The 25,174-nt window shown below is 26.8% G+C and overlaps 1 protein-coding gene across 1 annotated transcript in view; it reads right to left on the reverse strand.

Annotated features, from left to right (window-relative positions):
• LOC135927578 (enhancer of mRNA-decapping protein 4-like) overlaps nt 1–11,594 on the reverse strand; it is a 28,442-nt gene extending 16,848 nt beyond the window's left edge. Inside the window, exons 1-9 of the mRNA XM_065463653.1 lie at nt 11,557–11,594; nt 11,413–11,512; nt 11,140–11,245; nt 10,584–10,818; nt 9,820–9,976; nt 9,484–9,741; nt 8,864–9,043; nt 2,211–2,448; nt 1,792–1,972 (exon numbers count right to left, since the gene is read on the reverse strand). Of these exons, the coding sequence (XP_065319725.1) occupies nt 1,792–1,972; nt 2,211–2,448; nt 8,864–9,043; nt 9,484–9,741; nt 9,820–9,976; nt 10,584–10,818; nt 11,140–11,245; nt 11,413–11,512; nt 11,557–11,579 (1,478 nt within the window). The 5' untranslated portion in view covers nt 11,580–11,594. The remainder of the gene's footprint in view (nt 1–1,791; nt 1,973–2,210; nt 2,449–8,863; nt 9,044–9,483; nt 9,742–9,819; nt 9,977–10,583; nt 10,819–11,139; nt 11,246–11,412; nt 11,513–11,556) is intronic.
• Nucleotides 11,595–25,174: the final 13,580 nt, after the last annotated feature.

Here is a 25,174-nt window from a genome sequence, read left to right on the forward strand (position 1 = left end):
TGAAGCGGCATTAAAGAAAAAAAAATCTTAGATATTTTTTGTTTTTAATATTTTCTTAAAATATATAACATTTAAAAAACTAAAATCTGAATATACAAAGCACGGACTCTATGTATATCTAAATATTTTTTAAGAAATACTGGCCAACAAACGGCTCTGCAGCTATCGGATATAATAATTAATATTAAAATAAACCACATTTAAAAATTTATAAACAATACTTAATAATATTAATAAAAACCATCTTAATGTTTAATAAATATTTATACATCAAATTCTATGAAAAAATAAAGAAATAAAATGTTGAGTCAATAAAGGATATTTAAAAGAAAAAAATTATTTATATTTTAATTTATATTTTATACCTAAAAAATAAAATATGTACAAAAAATATTGAAAAAACAGGATGTATGTAACTTTGCCTTTTTTATTTATGGAACAATAAATAATAATTTTAAAAAATTTCATTCAACGATAAAAAAAAAATAGGAACTTGTTGTTGAATCCATTATAAAATTTATTTTTTTAAATAATAATATTTTCTTTTTATTTGTAATTGTATGTTTAATTTATTTTTTTCATTTATAAAATAATAATTGAAAATATTTGGTATCGTGTAATTACAGAGAAACCATTACAGAGAAAACAATTATAGAGAAACTTTTACAGAGAAAACAATTATAGAGAATGTCGTTTATAGAGATTTATTTTACAGAGAATGATTTTATAGAGAATTTTTTATAAAGAATTTTATTTAAGGAATGATTATTTTATAAAAAATGTTAATCTATTTAGTATAAATATGTGTAATTATTACTTAGGTAGGGTGCGCCTGCGTAAAACAGTTTTCTATATCAAATCCTAAATTATGCTATTATTTTTTTTTACATAATATTTTATTTCTAAAGATAATATTGGCTGAGAGATAGTAAAATAAATTGCAAGGGTCCTAGGAAAAACATTCAATACCTTACAGTAATATTATTACATCACTGATTTAAAATCAATGAAAGGCTTCAAATTACGGCCAAACCGTTTAGCAACACTAATAAGCCAAGAAGCCAGCTTGGGTCAACCGTTTAACAACACTAATCACAAATAAATTAATTATTGGCTTAAAAGTAGGCTTGAGTTACAAATTTTTGATTCAAAATTTGACTGAGTTTAGGGATAAGCCGGCATGGCAGCCAAGAAGCCGGCTTGGCTGAGCCGTTTAACAACATTAGTAAGCTAAGAAGCCGGTTTGGATCAGCCGTTTAACAAGACTAATCACAAATAAATAAATTTCGGCTTGAGCTAATGGCTTGAGCCAACTCCTGAGCCGGCTTGAGCTAATGGCTTGAGCCAACTCCTGAGCCGGCTTGAGCCAACTCCTGAGCCGACTCGAGCAAGCCAACTCAGCCGGCTTAATAAGCCGGCTTGAGTCTGAGTCTAATTTTAGGCTCAAAAACTGGCTGAGTTTAGGGCTAAGCCGGCTTGACTAAGTTTTTTAACAACACTACATTGAATATGTTCAGCGCCATTAGTGTTATGCATGGTATAATAATTATACATTACACACATCAAGGAGGGTAGAACTTTTATATGGTTAACACTACTCGCACCATCTAATTTTGACGAGATTTATCACCTTAAGGGGGAGGGCGGTACTAAGGAGGAGTGGCTATACTACATCCAGAGTTGGGCATATTAAAAATGTCAATGTACAAGATACAAAATTATCTTGTATCTTAGATGCAAGTATTCGCGGTACTGCCCAACTCTGACTACATCATTTCAATATTTACATACTCAAGACAAGCAGTCGAGACGGATCCGTGAGAGTCCAAATTATGGATTAGGTTGTCGTTGTTGAGAAGCATTCCCTCGAAAGCTTCCATCCCGAAAAGATCGATAGTTTCGGAGAAGAGATTCAAAATGGAAAAACTGATGACCGGTTGATTGATAACGACGCGCGTCAGGGAATCGAATCCTAAGTAATATTTATTTAAAATGGATCAAGGTTACCGAGTGACAACTCGAGGGTATAATTACAAGAAAAATATTTTAAAAAATTTGTTATATGATGAAGCAGCTGTTGGCAAAGCGAAAAAATTCATCCTTTAGTAAAAAAAAAAATCGAATTATGGCCTATAAAAAATAAAAGTACAAATCATGAATGATAAATGAGCAAAAAGGTAGGATAGATTCCATAAGACATATGCCCGTACCGTTAGCCTTCCCCATTTCCAGGAGGTAGAGCGTTTGACCATTGATGTCGGTTATAACCAAAAAAGGTTTGAAGAGGTTAGGACCTAAAGGGTAATCTATCCACCGGTATTTAGCGTAAAACGTGGCGGGGGTTACACACGCGGGAGCTGACGGTTCTGGCTGATACACGTTGTTACGGACAAAAGAAAACTTTTGTAGGCATTCAGCGTGGGCAGACTCGGGAGCTATTTTCCACAACTATCAAATATAAAGTAATAATGGGTAAATAAAGTTTAGATAGGCGAAATAATTAATGATTGGCATTGTATTGTTACATGTATACCTCATGGTAAAGACCCGCAAAATCGATTATTTTTTTTTCAGCTCGAACTCATCCGAGACCCATATAAAAGACTTAGATATAGGCCAATTAGAGAAATGTATCTCAAACTCGAAATATTTATTCTGTTATTAGACTGCTTTCATGGTGAGTGACGGATCCGATCTTACGTCAAAACAGATGATTTGACGGTTCCGTGTCAATTCAACGAAATTTTAATCGAGAATGTTTATTAGAGCGAAGCTTTTATTACGAAATTTTTTTTAAATATATACAGCTAACTTATAGGTCCGTGCATTTGGCCGAACGATTGGAAGCGCTAACGATGAACCATATGCCATTTTTAGTGTTTCGTTAGTAGAAAAGCAGTAAATATTTAGTTTTCGCTAATATTTAGTGCTTAATTAATATATTTAAACTCCGTTACTAATTTAGTTAACCGCCCTATAAAAAAAGGTTACTAAATAAAAAAATTATGACGTCACGATCTAGGCGTGAAATTGGACGAACGATTGGAAGCGCTTACGATGAAACCTATATCATTCCTAGGTGCTTAGTTAGTAGAGGTTATGCTTTAATCACTTTGGTAACCGAATTTAAGAAATAAAAATTTGTTTGCGAAAAAACAAAAATAAACAATGAATGGCGGGCCAACCAAAACAAAAAACTATAGTTGTACTAAACATCCTGTTTTCGCCATTATATAGTCCTTTAATTGATACATTCAAATTCCGCAACTTATTTGGTCAATCGTCGCCTTATGAAAAGGCAGTTATACCGCGAAAGAAATGTTTTGAGGTCAAATTTTGGCCAAATAATTACCAAAGTAGCAACGATGAAATTCATATCATTCCTTAGTGCTCCGTTCGTAGAGGTTAATGCCTTAATCAGCTTAGTAGCCGAAATTAAAATAAACAAATAATTAACATGGCGGCCCACGTCATGATCTAGAGCAGATCAAAGTCAATAGCGTAACCCTGATTCCTTATATAAAATACTACATTTGTCACAAAAGAAATCGTGAATTTAAAATGGTATCTATAATTCTGGCAGACAGCCGTAATCGGATTCGCCTTTCTATTTAGACCCTGTAAAACTGATTTTGAACTAGGACACACTATTTTGGTTTGCCTTTAAATCTCTATATTTAAGTAAATATTTTGCTTTAGGAAAAAAAATTACAGACACTTTTACTAACGTGAATCTAAATAACCACTCTTTCTCTACCTCCTTTTTAGGCTGTTTAAAGGGTCGCAGAATTCTAGATTAGCATTTTAGTATTGGGGCATTAGTTTGAGTTTTAATATTATTGTACAATATATATATATATATATATATATAGATATATTCAAAGGATTATAGCATTATTTTTCATTGTAATATTATTATATAAGATGCCAATTCAAAACTGTAAATCGTTGTGGATTGGGTAATTATTTAATAATAACGTTTTCGCGCTATTAAATTATGATAGAGGATAATATCCATATCATTCTTAGGACTTTTGTGATTTTTTTTTAAAAAACAAATAAATTAATAAATGAAGATATCCTAAAAAAATTGTCATACTTGATATTAAAAAGGAATGTAAATTAGTGCAAGTAAATCATAAGGCATTCTCATCCCAGGTAATTGTCGTTTAAGAAAACTTATAAGGTAGTGCTATTAAACGGCTCGTTTTGAGCCGATCTTTAAAAGCGGCTAACTCAATATTTTAGCCAGAAAAATATTGCCCAAGCCTCGATATTTCGCTGATAGATGTCCAAGCCTTTGTTCCTTCTAAAAACAAAATCTTCATGCCTGCGTAATATTATTCTTAAATGAAATATTGAGTTGAGCCGTTTAACAACACTAGCCAGTACAATATCAATAATGAATGAATTCTTTATTAGTAATATTTTTTTTTATTAAATAAGATACGTGTATTAAAATTTAAAAAATAATAATATAATATAAAACTATTTAATTTTTTTCCATAATATCATCAACATTTTTTACTACAATATTATTTATACAATTATGAATGAAATGATAGTTTAAAACAATTATTTTCATAGCTTCTTTAATTTCACTCGGCACTTTATTTGCACCGTCTACCAAAGACAAGCACAATATTCTATCTGGATCACTGTGGATTTCCAACATTATATCAAAATATTTTTCCATAAGGATCTCTTCTTTTTTTTACCCTAACCCCTTTTTACGGGTCTTACATTCTCGTTATTATCTGTGTCACTGTTTAGCGTTTTTCGGGGAATGGGGGAAGTAGTAAGAAATGATAGAGAATCGTACCATTTCCATGGAGTGCTAGATTTTAGCAGCATTCCCTGAATGTATTACTTCTCTTTTTCTTTTTTAAAAAAAAGAACCCCTCAAATTCTTCCATTTTAATTTGCATACATTTGGGGATGATTTAAGTCTTGGTAATTAATTAATAATTTATAATAGGATAAAGATAAATAATTTTATTTTAAATAAAGATTTATGTTGTTTTGATTTTATTTTAAAAGAAATATTTAATATATTTATATATTATAAATTGTTAAAATTTCACATTCCATATTAATGCTAACTAATATATATTATTTAATTAAAAAGTCTATTGATTTAAAAAATTCTTATTATAAAGTAGTCAATATTAGGTGATTCTATATAGTCCTGTTCTACTTTTTAGCACATAATGACCATAGTTCATCTACTATAAAATCTATTAGACTAATAACATTACATTGATTAAACGTCATAGTCATTTTAAAAAAATAGCATATTGCATTTACATATATTCTCTTTTGCAAAGAGATAAATATTAAAAAGAACATGATAATATATATATATATAAATTTAAAATGGATAAAAATAATTAAGATATGTTAAGATAAAATTAGCATCTCTAACTTCTACAAAATTAGTCAAATTGATTTTTAATTTAAAATTTTATATTATATATTAAATATTTCCGTCTAATATTATAAAATTGGATTAAAAATGAAGTCCATCTCTATATTTCTATATTTCGTATAATAAGCTGCAGATAGTTAAATTATATAAAATAAAGAGGATATGACATGGAGCATACACCGATTTTATATTTAATTTAGAAAATAATTTTTATTTAAAATTGGTAATCCTAATTAAACTAATAATGTTACTACTTTGTAACCAGAGATCCGAGACCCCAATGAACATCGATTTAGTTCAGATTAAGCTAAATATAGCTAGGTTCGGTTTAAATAATAGGTGAGGGCAATTTTTGAATCGTAAAGAGTATTACGGCACGCGTAGAGTAGATGTTAGAGCGCTCAAAGCAATTAGGGGATCGGAGTTAGAAATTTTTTTTTTTTAAAAATGATTTTATAATTTCTAATATTTTTATTGGAAATTATAATTGAATTATAACCACGAAATTGTTTATTATTAGTGTATTCTCTCTTGTTTTTTTTGCTGGTAAATTAATATTGGTTTTTATATTTTAATTAAAAACATTTTCAATACATCTCATTTAATTTATATTTTGCATATAAATTGTAATAAACTTGTGAAATTTAAATTTATTTTATATAAATTTCCGAAAAAAAATAATTATTAATGGAAATCTATTCAATTCATATATTGTTTAAATTTAATGAAATATTTCTATAATGTAATTTATATATCTCTCTGCCCTTATTTAATTAAATATTGGTATTGATTTTTATACTAATGCAAATCGGGCACTTTATATATATATAAAAAAATATTAATTTTAATTAAAGTTTTCAAAAATTTTTATTTCTTAATTCTAGATTTATGTACAAAAAAAATAAAATATTAAAAAAAATAAAATAACAAAATCAAATTGTGTTATTATATATCTATTAATTAAGGTAAAACAAATTTATAGCTCCCAATCACTTATATTACCTGAGACATGGTTGGGCTAAAATGTTACAAATAGCGTTATAGGTTAAGTAAGTGCCGAGTCACATATTTTTCACCGATCCGATACCGATCCGATATTTATTGATCTTCACCCCCCCACCCCCCTTTGAACCAAATGTAATTAAGAAATCAATATTTTTTTCGCGCAAAAAATCCAATTATGCATTTAATCTAATATTTTTTTATTTCTACAATAATTAAAAAAAGGCTTACGGGATATTGGTAGTATTAAATAAATTTTTCGTTATTCCTCCCCGTGAAATTAGAATTCGGCGGATAACGCATTTTGCAAAATTATCTTTGCCTTTTGTAAAATATTTCCATAATTCAGATACCATATTTTAAAATTTTTTTTATTTAATTTAAAGTATAAAATAATAAAATTGGCGTTATTATATTAAAAAGATTTATAATATTATAAAATAAACTTTTAAAATACTATAAATCTATTTTTTTAAAAATAAATAAAATTTAAGGGGTGTTGTGCATTTGCATAGTTTAAAAAAAAAAAAATTTATTAAGAAAATATTATTAATGTTAAATAAATATACATAAAATAACAACAAAAAAAAATAAGGATGGGTTTTTTAAAGCTATCAACCCGATCCGATATTTTTGGAAAAGGCTAAATATCGGTACCGATCCGATAATTAATATCGGCACAGCCCTAAATTCTACCATTTTTTTAAATGTAACAAAGAGCTCTGGTGGTAACCGTTACATTTATTTTTGAAATATATGATAAAACATTTTTTTATGATTATTTTTAAGTAAACTGAATAAAACTCTAAGATAAATGGCTGAATGTATTGGTTAACGGAAAACAAGAATACTTAAAATTGAAATATATAACTTCAACCAGAAGCTAGTTTAGTTTTCACATCCGTTTTAAGTACTATGCTGGGGATTATCATCGTCCCATAAAAAAAAATTGCAAGACCTTTTTATGACAATTGGTAGCAATTTTTTAGGATCTCATAAATCTGATCAGTGGAAATGCCAATTCCTATTTCCAAAGTTAAAGTCTATAGTTCAAATGATCTCTAGATTGATGTTTCACGATCCATCATTAGACCCTATACCGGTTTTTGGTGAGCTTCATCAAGCTTCTACAGTTACCAATAACTTTCATAACCATATAGGTATCTCTGGTTTTAAATAGTGTGCTATTAATTATTATTACTAATTTGGATGCTGTAAAATTTACAAGTTTTTGATTTTTTTTTAAAAATTGAAATATTTATTTAGGCAATAAGGAGAAAATTAGGGGTTGGAAAATATCAAGAGACTTGCAGATCCGGCCCTAAGACCGGCCCGAGTACCAGGGCCGGGCCGTATTTTAAATTTCTAAAAGGGCCGGGTCTGAAAATTTTTTTTTTAAATACCCGGGCCGGGCCATATTTTTTTTTTAAAATTTATACAACATGAATTATTATATTCGTCAATTGGATATGGTTATAATGATTATATATAGTTATGATTAATATAATGCTTGGTGAAAGTTAATACTAGCTAACACTCATAGTATCTATTACATAATATAATTATAGTTTTCCAGCCATGGAATAAATAGGCAAAGGATTAAATACATTATTATATAATATATGTTATATTTTTTATTAGTTAAAATATCAGTTTTATTTTTTTTATAAATACAATTAATATAGTATATTCTCAAAATATTATTTACACAAATTTTATAGTATCAATTTGTAATATACTAAATAACTGTTTAGAATATAAAAAAATAAAATATGTAGTAGTTGTTGTTAAACGGCTCGTTTTGAGCCGATTTTAAAAAACGGCTAACTCAGTTTTTATCCAGAAAAATATTATGCAAGCCTGAAAATTTTACTCATAGAAGGAGCAAAGGTCTATAGACATATAGTATAGAAATTTCGAGGCTTAATCAATATTTTTCTGGCGAAAATATTGAGTTAGCCGTTTTTAAAAATTGGCTCAAAACGAGCTGTTTAACAACATTAGCTAATATGCTTGCTTATTAAATTATAATACTCGCCAAAATATATGATAAAAGGCAAATAGATGATTTTTTTGTATATACCAGGTCGAATATAATTTTAAAAAATCGAGCCGGGCCTAAAATTTTTTTTATTTTTAAACCCGGGCCAGGCCAGGCCGTGCAAATGGTACCTCTGCAAATCTCTGGAAAATATAGAGTTACGATGTAGTCAAATTTTAAGTTGAGTAAAAATGTCCATTATATTTAAAATGCTAATGTATGGAAGGATATTCTTTATGCCTTTAATTATAGTATAAGGTAATCATGACTCTATATAACACTAAAAAAAATCAAAGCTGTTTTATAATGGTTGGCAAATGAGCCCTATAATTTTTTACAAAATATTTTATGTAGCCGGGTGACAAAATTCAAGATATATTATAAATATAAACCTTGATTTCTGAGTTGTGACTAGCTAGAGTGAGCATATTAAATGCAAGGTTTTTGTCATATTCGGAGGTTAATGGATTAGTTTCTGCAGCATGGTCCAAGTAAAGTAAACCAGTCACTGGCAGGTTATGAGGCTTGAACTCAAATAGCTGTTGCAATGGTTCTTTGCCATCAAGAGATGACTAAAAAATTCCAAAAATTTAATTAAATACAAATTTCTGAATATCAAAATTATGACTATACATCATAGTTACATTTACTTCCAGAGAAGACTTCTACTAAGGGGAAGGGAGGGTGGGTAAGACATAAGATGGTCATTGAAGTTGGAGAGGGGGTAGAAAGTTAGGCATAACTCATCTTAATTTGAATGAAATTAGAGTGAGATAGTTTTTAAATTCTATTTTTATTTTTATAAGTTTTGATTTGGTGTTGGTGTGGGGCTAAAATTTTTGATGAGGGTAATATTGTCATTGACTTATGGGGAGGGGGGATGGGGGGGTGTAGAAGTTCCTGGTTTGGGAAATATAATATAAATTGTCAAATTGTTTTGTATATAACATTACATTTCCTTAAAACTAACATCAATTTATATATTATATATAGTCTTAGTATAATTTGAAACCTTGTAAAATTTGACATGGCCATCTTGATAAAAAACTGCCAAAGAAGAACCATCAGAATTAATATCGGCACCTATCATATAAGGGATATCATTATGATTGGCAGTATTATCAGCCCCATAGGCTGTCAGCTTGTGAATAATTTTTATTAGATCATTTGTGCTCCCAGGAAGAGCAATGTCTGCATAAGTAATAAATTGAAATATTTTGGCATCACCTTTTTCCAAGTCTTCTGTCATTGTGAAATCAATAATAAGTAACTAAAATGAAAGAATTGATTAAAAAAAATACAAAATTATTATGTAAAAAAAACTCATCCACACACAAAAAAAGTAAACCTCTTTGGCAAGTATAATGAGGAGGATTTGTCGGATTTGTGATTGAGCTGATAAATCTTTCCAGATAACTCTTAAAGGAAGCCTGTTTTCTTGATGGCTCAAATCACCCTCATGGAATGTCTGACCAGAGGGAATCATATGATATAAAGGAATGCAACTTGATTATTTTTTTTTTAAATTCATTGAGTAGGATTATAAAATATGGTCCCCATTCTAAATTGCTAAGACAAAAATTGGGAATCTCATTTATATCTCCTAGAATATTTTTAAATAAATATTAACAATAATTAAGATAGATTCTACAGAAGTAGATTCATCCTATATTTATTGAGTTTTTAAAAAAAATCATTACAAATGAGGAAAATATTATTTAAGATTCCCGAATTTGTAATCTTTAAGATATTTCCCCAAGATTTTTTAATAAATCAATTTAATACAATTGTTTACTTCCCTAGCATCGAATATTATCTTCAATAATGCTTTTAAAAATTTCTATGATATATATATATATAAGCTAGATTCCCAATTTTTGATTTTTACCTAACTCCAATATAATAGAAATATTAATTCGTATTTTTTAAATAGATAGGATCCAAAGTGAATATTCATAATTATGGATTATTATAAAAATCTCAATATAGTCATTTAAAATAAGCTAAAAATCAAGATTTTAAACAACATTAGTTAAGTGACAAAATGTATTTTATTATATTAAGAAGCCATACAATATTATCATTGAACTTATGTTAATTTATATTATATACTTGTAAGAGTACTCATCAGATGAATCAGAAAGAGTGTTTTTAATCATGCATATATCGTAAACAAATGTGTTAGATTTGGCATCTATGTAAGCTAATTTACAAATCTGTGAGTCTGAAGTCACATATACATGTTGTGAAAAGGATACATCACATATAAAATCACAAGAACTCTTCAACAGGGGTTTAATTTTGGTTTGATTTTGCATAATCCTAATACCACAAGAGTTATCATTACCTTTTTTAACATATATATGTCTTAATATTTGATAAATTCTGAAAGTGTTTACAATTTATATGCAGCTATATAACACTTAAATTTCTCTGTATATACAACAATAATTAAAAAATAATAAATAGAAAATGGCTATTGGATTAATAGCTGTACCATCTAGTGTTTAAAAAATTTATGTAAATTTTGCACTAAAGTGTACTTATGAATAATTATCATTTTCTATTTAAAATAGTAAAATTATATAAAATAACCATAAAAAGAATTAACATGTAATAAATAACTTTTAAACTTAACTGATGTGTCATTTCAAAAAATAGAAGGTACTTTTAAGGGGATAAGCTACGAATTTTAATTTTCTTTGGCAATCAACTAAATCTCCATTGAGCCATTTTGTTTCCCATTGATAATTGGCTAAATTCTCTACTATCACCTTATATAATTTTATGCAAAATGAGATTTGTAACATATACTAGGCAAATTTTATAATTATATACAATTTATTCAAATACAAAATAAGCATCTTTACAACATTAACAATTTATAAATTCCTTATAAACACATGATATTCATATATTTAAGCAAATAAAAATTCAAAACCTTATCATTTCCTGAGCTTTGTTTAAATGGTATAAGATCACATTGTATAAGAATATTATCCCCATGAATAGTATATTTATTGGCAGCTTCGTTAGGAGCTCTATTAAAATAAATTGTCACATAAATTAATAATGATTATTATACATCGTTTCAGTTTTTTTTAGCATCTCGCTACTTTTAAATACTATAGCAGTCATTTAAAATATGAATAAAAAATTTAACATGGTGTGGACTAAACGTTACCGCTGGAAATATAATAGTATAACGAACAATGATAACGAATGATTTATAAAAAAAGAAATAAATGTACAAACAACCAGAGTTGGGCTGTACCGCCAATACTTGTATCTAAGATACAAGATAGAAGATTCTTTTGTATCTTCTACTCAGTGTTTTTTTGACATTTTTAATAAGATACTAGTATCTGTATCTAAAATCCTTTATTCTGAAAAGAATCTTGTATCTTTTTCATTTTCATTTACTTGACAAAAGATACAAATACAGATTCTTTTTAATATTCATGTTTAAAATTTTACATATAACAGTATATATCTTATTTTCTTCGAGAATCTTGTATTAATTTCCTTATTTAATGACAACCAAAAGTAGCTGAAAAATTTACAACTCATATTAAGGTAGATAGATAAAAAATATAAAAACACCAAAATAAAATAAAGATTATATTTTATATAAATGTAACTCGATGAATATCATTCCAATTTTAAGTAACATTTTTTTTATTTGTAGAATGATTAGCACTCATGGTAGTAAAATTTAAATTATGGATATAAGCAGTGGCCCCTACAACGGGAAGGGGGTCCGAAGCAAATGCTTCAGTAAATTTGAGTGGGGGTACTTTTTTAATTTTTTTTTTATTATTTAATTCTTTTACTGTTTTGTTACATCCATCATGATCAAGTGATTTCTGGTTTATAAATGTAATAATAAGCACCCCCCCCCCCCAGATTCTATTGAACAGGTGGTTTTCCTACATAGTTGATGACACATATGATGTTTCTGAATCAGAAGCAATAGCTTTGATAGTAAGATATGTTGAAAATAGTGAGACGCCGAAGCCTGTTGAAAGACTGATTGACATATATTGTACGGTAAATACCGCAAATCTCGATATAAGCCTAATATAATATCCAAACTTGGCTCGATGAATTTACCCCTTGAATTTCAAGTTGGGCAAAGTTATGATGGCGCCTCAAACATGAGTGGAAGAATAAATGGTGTGCCGGCCTTGATTAGAGCAGAGGAGACAAAGGCTGCAGTTATTTGGTGTTATTGTCATCGATTAAATTTAATCATTGTTCAATTATGCCAATAAAAAGAATTTCGAAATATTCTAGGAATACTAGACGAGATTTATATTTATTTTAATGGTGTAGAAAGATATGAGGTACTCAAAGAATGTCAGTGTAATTATCTGGAAAAATCGCAACGATTTCTACGCATCAAGAATACCACTCGGGTAATAGCACTTTATTTATTTAGATTTAAAATGTTTTTTTATTTAGAAGCTGGCTATCGTCATATAAAGCTATTGTAAATTTTTTTCTACTTTATGATGCCTTGAGGGCAGCTTTAACAAATTTAAAGGATTCTGAAGATCCTGCCACTTCCACTATGGCTAGTGCTATAGTTTTTAGCATAGAAAAATTTGATTTTATCTTATCCCTTTGTGTTTTGGATAAAATATTGTTGATAACAAGTTTGACTTGTACAAAATTGCAAACCATTTTGAAGGATATAGGGTTTGCAATAAATAAATCAAATTCAATTGGCAAAAGATTGCGTGATTAATTTGAGAAGTATAATATAAAATATTGTTTTAATTATTTTTTAATCTAATAGATAATAACACTGAATTTTTGGATGTTTTTTCAAAGGCACAAGATTTATGAAGGAGAGAAATCTACCTTTTGATTTTGAAAGTTCTAGACTTCAAACATTACAATCCAAAAAGGAGAGGTATATATACTTTATCATTAAATATAGAAATTTTTTTAGCTTTAAAATAGTGTTTTATGCTGCACTCAATTTAATTATTATGTAGTTTAATGAAAGATTTGATGATGATTCGATGAAATTTTTACATCAAACATCATTTTTTTACGCCAAAGGGAATGGCAGAAAAATCAATTATTAAAGAAGATATCGAGGATATCTGTGAATTTTACAATTTAATCAAGTCAAATTTTCGAAGAAATGTTGAAGTTTAGAAATATTTATAAGATGGCTAAAATGGGGAATGTAATTATTATTCATGACGTAGAGATTCAAGAATCTAAAGATTTGTCAGATTCTGAGTGAAAATTTGTTTAATTAAAATATTTTTACCAATACATTATTTAGCTTCTTCTGATGATGATGATAGTTCAGGGACTTACGATTCAGATTGGGAAAACTATTCATTTATTTTACCATATCGTCTACTTTTAAATTTTTCTGCTTTCCCTAATTTAGCAATTTTATATAAATATTTATTAACCATCCTATAACCTCATGCACTGCCGAAAGAGTCATGAGTAAAATTAAATTAATTAAAACAAGACTTCGTAGTACCATGAAAGATTCATTTCTCAATAATTTAACCATATTATCAATGGAAAAAAATTTATTTAAACAATTAAATATTGATAAAATTATAAATTCTTTGGCTTTCTCTTCCCCTAATTTATCTAAATTATTAATTTAAAAATAATATTTATAAAGTATATATTTTTTGCATTTTATTTATATTATATATTAAAAATTGATGCTATAAAAATTATTTTTAAAATTTATGGGTGTCATAAAATAATTATAATTTTTTCGAGGGGGGGGGGGTACTTTTCAGTGGGGTATTCTGCTTTATTCGCTCAGAAAGTGTAGGGGCCACTGGATATTAGTTCCCACGAATCAAATCCAAATCTTAAAATTCTATATGGAAATTTTTTAAAAATAAAAGTTAAAAAAGACAACTTAAAGACTAGATGTAAAACCTGTATAAACAAAAAAATGATAAATAGTTAAACACAAATTTTGTTGAACATATTAAAGTATATTATTTATGTGTGGTTAAAAGGATAGGTCATCTTAAATATTTAAGTTAATATTGCTACCTTTATTAAAAGCTGCCTAAGGTGACATGGGCAATAATTTTAAGATAATATTTTCCTATGATTTGAATCAATGACATATAGATTTGAATATATGAGGCTTTTTTGACATAGATATCACATAGAGTGGCAGAGCTACGAGGGTGGTTTTCGGGTTTGGACCCCTCCCAGAGCAAAAATATTTTTTTAGATTATACGTTCAAAAAACTTAAAAGTGACTTTATATCAAATAAATACCATTAATATCTATATTTATATTTTTCTGGTTTTGATGTTTGTGGAAGGATATTATATTACTATTGAAATTATTCTAAATAGTATTATTATAAAGTATTGAGAATAATCGACTAAATTATAATAATGATGCATTTAAAAAAAATATTTATTATATATTATCGAAGATATGGTTATGATTTGTAAAAGAAACCCGGCCGAAGGCCGGGCTAAAGGGCCGAAGGCCCGTTAAACGGAGTCTGGGGGGCAGCCCCCAGGCTTTTATATGTATGGACCCCCTCTAAGGAAAATTCCTAGCTACGCCACTGATCACACATATTTTAATGGATTGAGTCAGATGATAAAAGCAAATACTTTTAAAATATATTAATAAAAGAAGCCCTAAATGTAGAACCAGAGTATATACAAGTTCAAACTATAACACCTTTAGATTTAACATTTAATAAAGAAAATGATGATTATATTTCTCTTAGTGAAACAAATTTTTCTGAGTTCAATAATACAAATAGGACTGGAGGTTTTAAATTATATTAAATAAATCGAAATACATTAATAATGCTTAAATTATCCTTCCATTAAGGAAATATTTATAAATATAATTCAGCTCCAATTGAAAGATAATTTAGTTTTGGCACAATGTTAAATAGGCCAAAAGGCAATTTAATGATAAATTATTTGAAAAATTTGATTATCTTATAAAATTATGAATCTATTTTAAATACTCTTTTGCAAATTAATATTTCAACTCCCATTAAAAATACTAGTCTCCCCTCCCTCTCTATTCTAAGAATAAGCTATTTATTACTAATATTAAAATGCCTGATTTTTATAATTAACTCATCATTAAATATTTTATTAAATATTCATTCATATTATATGCGTATGTTATGTTCTTCACAAATAAATAATAAAAACTGTAATTTATAAACTATTAATTGATAATTATAATTTAAAAATATATTGTATTTAGGATAATCTAATTAGACAAAAGATACAAGTATCTTTTATCTTGTATCTTTTTGATATTTAAAAAAGATACTAGTATCTGTATCTAAGATTCATTTTTTAACAAAGAATCTGTATCTATATATTTTTTTCGGAGGACATGCCTAACTCTGCAAACAACCATATGATAATGTGATTTGAATGTGATAGTCAATCTATACATCTTAATTTTTTTAATAAATTTGAAATTCGTATTTCCCTTTTTATTTTTAATAAATCTTTGAAGAAAAATTGGATTTAGAATAATTGAAATCACAACTTGTTATTAAAGTTGAAGGAAAAATGTGTTTATTAAATAAAATTTGATTAATAAATATCAATACTTTTTCGAAAGGTACGATGACGTTTTTTCATAGATACTTTGGGCCAGGTCATTGTTAATTACCTCTAAGTGAATATATATATCAATTTTTTAAACAACAATTTAAATTGGTAAAAAAGGGGGAATTATTTTTAAAATGTAAAAAAAATTAATTTTCTATATATCATGTTTAAGAGATGGAATAACGCGTTCTTTCCGATATTTTATATATCATCGCCTTAGATCAGAACCATTATCGTTGATAAAAAAATCCCTATTCGGGTCGATTTTCAAAAACGGCCCGATTACGATTATAACCAAGATAACATTTCGAACTTAAAGATTTAGCTCAAAGCTGTGGCAGAAATGCTTGGGCATCTATTTGTCAAATCTCGATGCTTACATAATGTTATTTTAGCTAAAATCTTGATCGGGCCGTTTTTAAAATGGACCCAAATCTGACTTTTTAACAACACTACCATCTAGTCTAGTTGGTTTCAAAAAAACATGGTTCTTGGTTAGAACAATTATCATATTAACGCTCCCGCATTTAATGACTAGGCCACTGTGGCTTTCTATAAATGATGATTTTTTAAATATAAATTATAGCCATATGTTTAAGTGACAGTGTCTATCCTAATAAATAATATGTCACTTTACGACTGTATTGTTAAAGGCCCGATTCGAATCGATTTATAAAAACGGCCCTATTATAGCCGAAATAATATTATGTAAGCTTGTAGATTTTGCTCATTGGAAGGTAATTTTTTAACCATATTATCTCTTTAAGTCGACTAGAAAATTGCATTATTTGTTCATTTGCCCTTGTCTGGATATAATAAACTTTATTCGATAATAGAACATTGCATTGTTCTTCTTAAATAGCTTATTTGCCGCGTCTAAATAATCCTTATACTTCAATTCTATTAATTTATTTGGGAATATATATCTTTCCAACTCACCTAATCTCTTCAGACCAAAATAAGCCAATAAAACTAGTTTATCTTCCTCCTCTGTTATACATGAAATAAGTATAACCCAATATCTATTTCACTTTTGTAAGATTCTAAGTTATTTGTATTCAAAATATTTATAATATTATTTCAGTATTTCTTGATATCAACTGGTCGTCGGTGCTATGCAAATCATCGAATATCTATTATTAATGTTAAACATCTCAATCATCAAATATCATATATATAATAATTTCAAACTATTTGTTGCCCTTCCGTCCAAAGCTTTGAATATCATACTAACTAGAAGATATAATTTTATTGTCTAAAATGTTAAAGTATTCATTAGAGTTGGAAAAAGCCTAATAAAAACTATATAAGAAAAACGTAGTAAAGCAAATAAATCAAGCCTATTTCAATACTCAAACTAAAATTTTCATATGTTGGTTAATAATGCTAGGGTCTGTCATGGGAGCAATATACTCAATCGCTTGATAGACTCATCGTGACCTTGTCAATAATCTACTACAGGTAATTTAGCATTTGGACAAAAGCTCATTGAAATATTAAGGACATTTTTGGTTAGGTTATTTTAATATGTTTTTTTAATGAATTTTTTTAAAACTGTTTACGATTCTAAATAATTTTGTAAGATATATATTTTATACGAATCCCGGAAAAAAAACTCCTGCCAGAAATAACCCCCGAAAATAAACCCGGAAAAAACTCCCACTACAAAAAAACCCACAGGATAAACAACCCCCAGAATTTTTTTTGTATATAGATTTTACTTAAGACCTAATAATATAGGTTTTGTTTGGTTATAATGGATTTACTCATATTTATAATGTATAGAAAAATTAGTATTTTATAAAAAAATATTATAAAAATATAATAAATTAATAAGCTAAAATAGGACCTAATTCATTATTTAAATATTACTCATATACTCTCCATAAAAAAATGCTTAAACAAGATAAAATGCTAAAGTTCAAATTGGTACTATGGGAAAAATACCCCAGTAAAATAACCCATGTATTTCTTATTTTCGTAAAAATTATTTGCTATATTAATAAATACAATATCGATTACGATATTAAGTATACTAAATTTGGCATTTGTATTAAAATATATTTATTTTATTGGTCATGATTATGTAATACAAATTTAATAATCTATATTATAATTTTCCGATCATGTCATCGCTACGTCATGTCATTGGTACGTATTTATTTATTATTTTTTTTCCAATATCTATACTAACAGATGAGCCTATAACTTCAGTTAACCATGCAACTGTAGGATGCCAAAGTAAAACCTTAAATATTCTTTTAATTTATCTTTATAAAATTTTACAAATCATTTTAATTTATTACAAAATTTGTATAATATTTTTTTTATTATATCAATTATAAAGCTATGCAAGATGATATTACCACTCTTACTCAAGAAGCTGCTATCTGAAAACAATTATTCATCAATTCAATGTAAAATACAATATGATATCAGTAATATTACTATATCAATTATAAAGCTATTCAAGATGATATTACCATTTTAACTCAAGAAACTGCTATCAGTGAAAACAATTATTCACCAATGTAAAATACAATATGATACATAATATTTTCATTATATCAATTATACTACAATATTCAAAATTAATTTTCTTATTTATTATATTTTTAAATAAATCAATGATCATTTAAATTTCAAGATTTTATTTTTTTTAAAAAAAGCATTTTATAAATTTGTAAAATTAAAATATAATAATAACCTTTTATACTTTAATAAATATTTATATATTACTGATAAAGCTATATATCATAAATATCGTTTACAACATTGTAAAGAAAAGGGGTGGGAATTTATTATACACATTTTATTAAGGGTGGCTATTTTCATTTTTGTAAAAGTGTTAGGTAGATTTAGCAACAAGGATGTGCCCTACTTCCCCCCCCCCCCCTGGTTTAAATACCCAAACAGTGGATATTAATCCTCTACCCTGGTTCCTTTACGGTTTTATTTCAATAAAAATAATAAGTCTTTCCCCTTTCCCTGTTCCTTTTCTACCTTTCTTCACCTTTCAATTTTTATAGGGTTATTTAAATGCTGATTTGAGTCGATTTACAAAAAATGATCCTATTATTATTTTAGACAAAAATAAATATTATATAAGCCTGGAGATTTGACTAAAATATAGGTGCAAACATTTTTGCCATCTACGAGCAAAATTTTCAGTCTAAAATATTATTTCGGCTGAAAATAATTGGGTTGTTTTTAAAAATCGACGTAAATCAGATTTTTTTAACAATCCTACCCCCCCCCCCCTTTATTTTCATTACAATCTTTTTCTTTCCCCTTTCCTTTCCTTTAGTTTTTTCTTTTTTTCTTTCTATTTCCCTTACCTTTCACTCCTTTCCAGATTTTATTTACTTTCTACTTTCCCATTTTCTTTTCCTTTACATTTTTTTTCCTCCTTTCCCTTTTTCATTTCCTTGCTCTTTCTTTTCCTTACCCTTTTTCTTTTCTTTTCTTTTCTTTTCTTTTCTTTTCTTTTCTTTTCTTTTCTTTTCTTTTCTTTTCTTTTCTTTTCTTTTCTTTTCTTTTCTTTTCTTTTCTTTTCTTTTCTTTTCTTTTCTTTTCTTTTCTTTTCTTTTCTTTTCTTTTCTTTTCTTTTCTTTTCTTTTCTTTTCTTTTCTTTTCTTTTCTTTTCTTTTCTTTTCTTTTCTTTTCTTTTCTTTTCTTTTCTTTTCTTTTCTTTTCTTTTCTTTTCTTTTCTTTTCTTTTCTTTTCTTTTCTTTTCTTTTCTTTTCTTTTCTTTTCTTTTCTTTTCTTTTCTTTTCTTTTCTTTTCTTTTCTTTTCTTTTCTTTTCTTTTCTTTTCTTTTCTTTTCTTTTCTTTTCTTTTCTTTTCTTTTCTTTTCTTTTCTTTTCTTTTCTTTTCTTTTCTTTTCTTTTCTTTTCTTTTCTTTTCTTTTCTTTTCTTTTCTTTTCTTTTCTTTTCTTTTCTTTTCTTTTCTTTTCTTTTCTTTTCTTTTCTTTTCTTTTCATTTTTCTTTCACTTTTCCCTTTTAATCTATTTTTTCTTTCACTTTCCCTTTTTTTTTCTATTTTTTATTTCACTTTCCATTACCCCGTTTTCCTTCCTATCTTTCTTTTTTCCTTTCCTTTCCAATTCCTTGCATTTCTCCTGCTTCTTCCTATTTTTCAATTCCCCATCTTCCTATAATTCTTAGAAAAAGTTTAATTCCAACTGATTCTAGATTGCTTTTCCGTTAAAAGTTTGATCAAAGGAAAAGGTTCTATCAAAAAAGTAAAAGATCCAATAAAAAGGGGCAAATTCCAATTCAAAATGGAAAATCGTTACTTTTTTAAATATTTAAGAACAAATTATATTCTCTACGATCCTACATTATAGAAAGGTTGCCAAAATGGTTCTCCAAACAATATTTATCTTAATTCACATATATATACTAATTATTTTGCATATAATAAATATTTTTATAATTTTTATTTCTCATGGTTCCTTCTCAATAAAATTAGCCTATTAAAATATATTCATTTATATTATGGCGATACATAAATTAATAATATTTTTTTTAATATCCATTCTTAACCCCATACCCATATTTTATTTTTATTTAAACTCTGATATCTCCTGATTTGTGATCCTTCGCCATACTTGTAGGAATTTCTGATTTCATGCCATTTATAATTCCCAGGCTGCACTTCCTCCATACGCTATTTACAAATGTATTAATATTATGATCTTTGAACAGAAACCATCAATTGATGGTTTTTGTAATCTAATAAATATAGTAAAAATACTGATTGATATTGATGTCTTGTTTGAGGTGATAGTAATTTTCTCTATTTTTTATGATTCATCAGAATACTTAAAGTTAGATGATCTAAATGCAGAGGAGAAATGAGTAGAAATTTCGTAATAACGATAAATCCCCATGATTGGAAAAAATATGCGAGTATGTTGTCTCCTTACCTCATTCTAATGCTCATCTAACCGCTTTTTTATCCTGATAGGACTTCCTGGAGAAAGGAGAGTAATCTGATTTCTTTAACAACATTAGAGGGTGAGCTAATGGTCAAAATTTTAATATGTCATGCCAGGAATTTTATAAATATCTAAATAACGACGGTAAAAGTCTAGTTCCAATCTCAAATAAAATATAATTAACATTATAACTATTTAATTTTCCATATTTTTTTTATATTTTATAAAATCTTAATTATACATTCGCATAAAATAAATATATTTTTTACATTGTAAAATTATTATTTTGAATATTATTGCAAATCAAAAAAGTGAACATTACAATCTCCTCAAAAAAGGCTATCGGTATTTTTAAAATATTTAAAATTTTAAATATATTTTTAGTAATGGCGCCATATAATTTATTGTCAATTTTTAACTGTAAATTATGAACACATCTGCAGCTTAATTTTGTGAATCTTTATTAAAAAAAATTCTTCTGATTTCAACTTCATTTTAACAGCATGTAGCAGATTTCCTAAATGTGAAATATTTCCTAAAAATACCTCTGCCATTAATTCTTGAAAAAAATTTTCAAAATGTTAGGACATCTTTTATAATTTATTTAAGAAATATTTTTTTATAGGTTTATAAAATTTTAAAATTCTATCGATGGCAGGTATTAGGAACATGTCGCAACCAACTTTAGCTGACTCAATTCTGTAAATACAGTGGTTTTTGCCAAATTCATTTAGGCATTATCATATCAGAAGGCTGACATGCTATTCATTGATAATACCGAATCTGCTATATTTACCATTATATGGTTAATTATGTCTTTGGATTATTCACTATTTGAAAGAAAAAACATTAATAGTTTTATTGAAACGACGATAATTTTGTTAAAATAGCAGGATCAAGGAAATGTTATAATATTTCCCTTATTAGATGCATCTGTTAGAATTGCATATGTATGCCGATCTTTCAAATCGTCAAGAATTGATGTACTGGATTCAGGTTCTAAAACATTGATGATAGCCTTGCTCATTTTTACTCTACAAGAAAAATTTTCATTTATCTCGGAAATAGCTCTGTTAATGTTGTACTACATGATAGATGTATACCATTGCCTCAACTGTAATTGCATTTGTATTATTTCATATTTTTGGAGAATATTTTTGTTGTGCAATAGATGTAGATACACTCCTCTGCGCCGATTATAAATTATATAATTGAACTATAATAAATAAAATAATTATCATTGAAATATGTGTACAATATTACCATAATATGTATTTAAATGTGATATAAGCGCCTACCCCTATAATGTTATACACAAACACACATGGTAAATTTCCAATTGCGGTAGTTTTGCGGGACTTTCGCATAAAATATATTTTTTGCATTGTATAATTAAAATCGTTTATTTTTTTTTATAAAATTAATATATTTTAAACGTGTTAATTTAATAGTAAAGATAGTATTTAAAAAATTTTTGTCTCGTTCTATAATTATTTATTATATTATGAAAAATAGTTAATGACTATATTATAAACTAATTATTATAAAAATAATAGGCGGATAAATAACTCAATCAAAATCCCTGCAGGCCGTAAAAATTTTTTAGCGAATTTTATATTTCTACCTCAATTTCCATATTTCTCCCGCAAAATACCAAATTTCTCCCGCAATTTAAGAATTTTGACATGGCAAACGTGGTCTTGGCTACGCTTATGTTCAGTCTAACACCGTCTCGTGGTAAAGGTTGATGAGTTAGAGATATATGGGTGTGTGAACTGCTGTTAAAACTTATTAATGATATGATCTATAATAGTGTGTGACCTCGACCCCCTTAGCTAAATAATAAAAATTAAACCTTGTCTCCTTTCGAAAGATAAAACAGTAATGGGATCTCTAAAAATCTATTTGAAAGAGCTGGCCAGATTCCAACCTTCACTGGTAACGAAACTTATGCAACAAATAATCACTTTTTTTAAAAAAAAGATATTGGATAAAATTGTAATTTTTATTTATATTTTAAACTCTAATTCTAAGAACGGAATTGGTTTTTTAAAACGTTATTAATTAATTTATACGTTTTTAATTCTTATCAGTTATTTAAAAAATAAGATCAAGGTTGAATTTGTGTTTTTTGTAAAAACATTAAGCACTATAAGTAAAGGTTAATAAAAATCTAGCTTAAAAATATCTGATAAGATAAAATAAATATTAAAATGTTTAAAATTCTTGAGTAAACACTGAATCTATCTGAAAAATTTTGTATAAATATAACGAAACAACTCATATCAAATATATTTTAATCATTTGACTAAACAATAATTTTTGTTTCATTTAAACCAATATGATGTAGGTGAGACCGGGGTACATTGAGTACAGGGGAACGTTAGGACATTCTAATTATAATTTGATCTATTATTTTATAAGACTGAAAATTTGAGCCTAACATAGATAATTTTGTCATACATGATTGGCTAAAAAAGATTTGAAAAATATTTAGTAATTTAATTTTTACAGAAGAAAATGTGTTTTGGCATACCAAAAATAATAAAAAATATTTGCAAACTTTATCGTTTATATTTATAAATAAAGCTTCAAAAATCATAATAAATCAGATTTTAGGAAAGCCTAAACCCTATTTTCTAATCTGGCAAACTTTCAGAATCAATAAACATGAATTAATATAATTTTGGATGATATTTATAAAGTTAGTGGGCTCGGTTATAGTTGGTCATAGTATAGTTGGGACACGCCATTTTAGCTCATTTTATAAACAATTTTATTATTTTATTATTAATTTAGTATTGTGAATAATGAATAATTAAATACTTATCTTTCACTATGTTTATGATTAAAAAAAAAATTTTTTTACATTTTTTTCTTTACAATTTTATTTTCCCCAAAATAAATTTCCTAAATTTTGCTAAATTTTTTTTATATAGTTATTGATTATGAATTACAATATTATCAATAAAATCATATGTGTCATAGTCTCTAGTCTTATTGGATTACTGATTTTAAGTTTTTTAATTTATTTAGACCTCTATTTCACATGTGTCCCAACTATCACATATGTGTGCCCAACGTACACAGAGTCTGTCATAGTTGGGACAAAAAAAAATTTTTTTTTTAATTAAATTTTTTAAAAAAATATAATCTTCATAAAATATATATTAATTATTTCAAATAGCCTATACTTTTGGGATTCAGAAGATGTTTTAATTATTCAGATTGGTCTATTAATATTAGAATTATTAAGGTTTGAACGAAAAGTGTCCCAACCATCCCCGGTCTCCCCTACACATCTCTTTTAAATATATTAATGTTGCTTTTGAATACAGGTAATTTTGTGAATTTTTAATGTTTATTTTATTTCTTATTTTTGTTTTGTGAAATAAATAGATAATATGTGTGGTAGGAATTCAAGGGATTAAAGAAATATTCTTTAAAATTTAAATCAAACAAGCATACATTTTTTTAAATTTTGAAGACTTTATTTGCTTAAAATTGTATTCCATCATTGGAATACTACCTAGATATAGAAAAGCAACCTTTGCTGTTTTCCTTGATTCTTTTCTCAAAATATGATTTTAAATAAATGTAGAATAGGATATAAATGCTTTGCAAACACAATTTCGATTAAATCAAGTTTGAAAAAAATTTAATCAATTTTAAAGATACTTTCAAACATTAAAAGATATCTTTGGAATAATTAACTTTTAGAACATTTTTATTATCTTTCTATATCCCTAATATTTTAAAATAAGTTTTGAATTTTCCTAAAAGATATATTATTTATGAATAATTTGGTTTTTTAAATTTGTTCATTTAATTTTGTGATAAAAACATAGGAGCAATTGTTTACCCATTCATAGGGCCTTAGGATAATTTTATTAATTTATTTAGTCTTCGTATTATCAATAAATTATATTCCAAATTTCGGTCTTGAACATTATATAGTTATTAAAAACAATTAAAATATATTCTGTGTAAAATTGAATAAATTTATAATGATTTTATTGACAGAAACAAAAATTCCAGATAAAAAGGAAATTGAAAATATTCTAAATACTCACAATAAATATAGAGCGTATGTAAACCCAGCATCTAGCACAATGTTTAAATTGGTAATAGATTACCATAATAGAATA

The sequence above is a fragment of the Gordionus sp. m RMFG-2023 genome, chromosome 3 (genome assembly GCF_954871325.1).
Source record: "Gordionus sp. m RMFG-2023 chromosome 3, tfGorSpeb1-WG-v2, whole genome shotgun sequence".
NCBI lineage: Eukaryota > Metazoa > Nematomorpha > Gordioida > Chordodea > Parachordodidae > Gordionus > Gordionus sp. m RMFG-2023.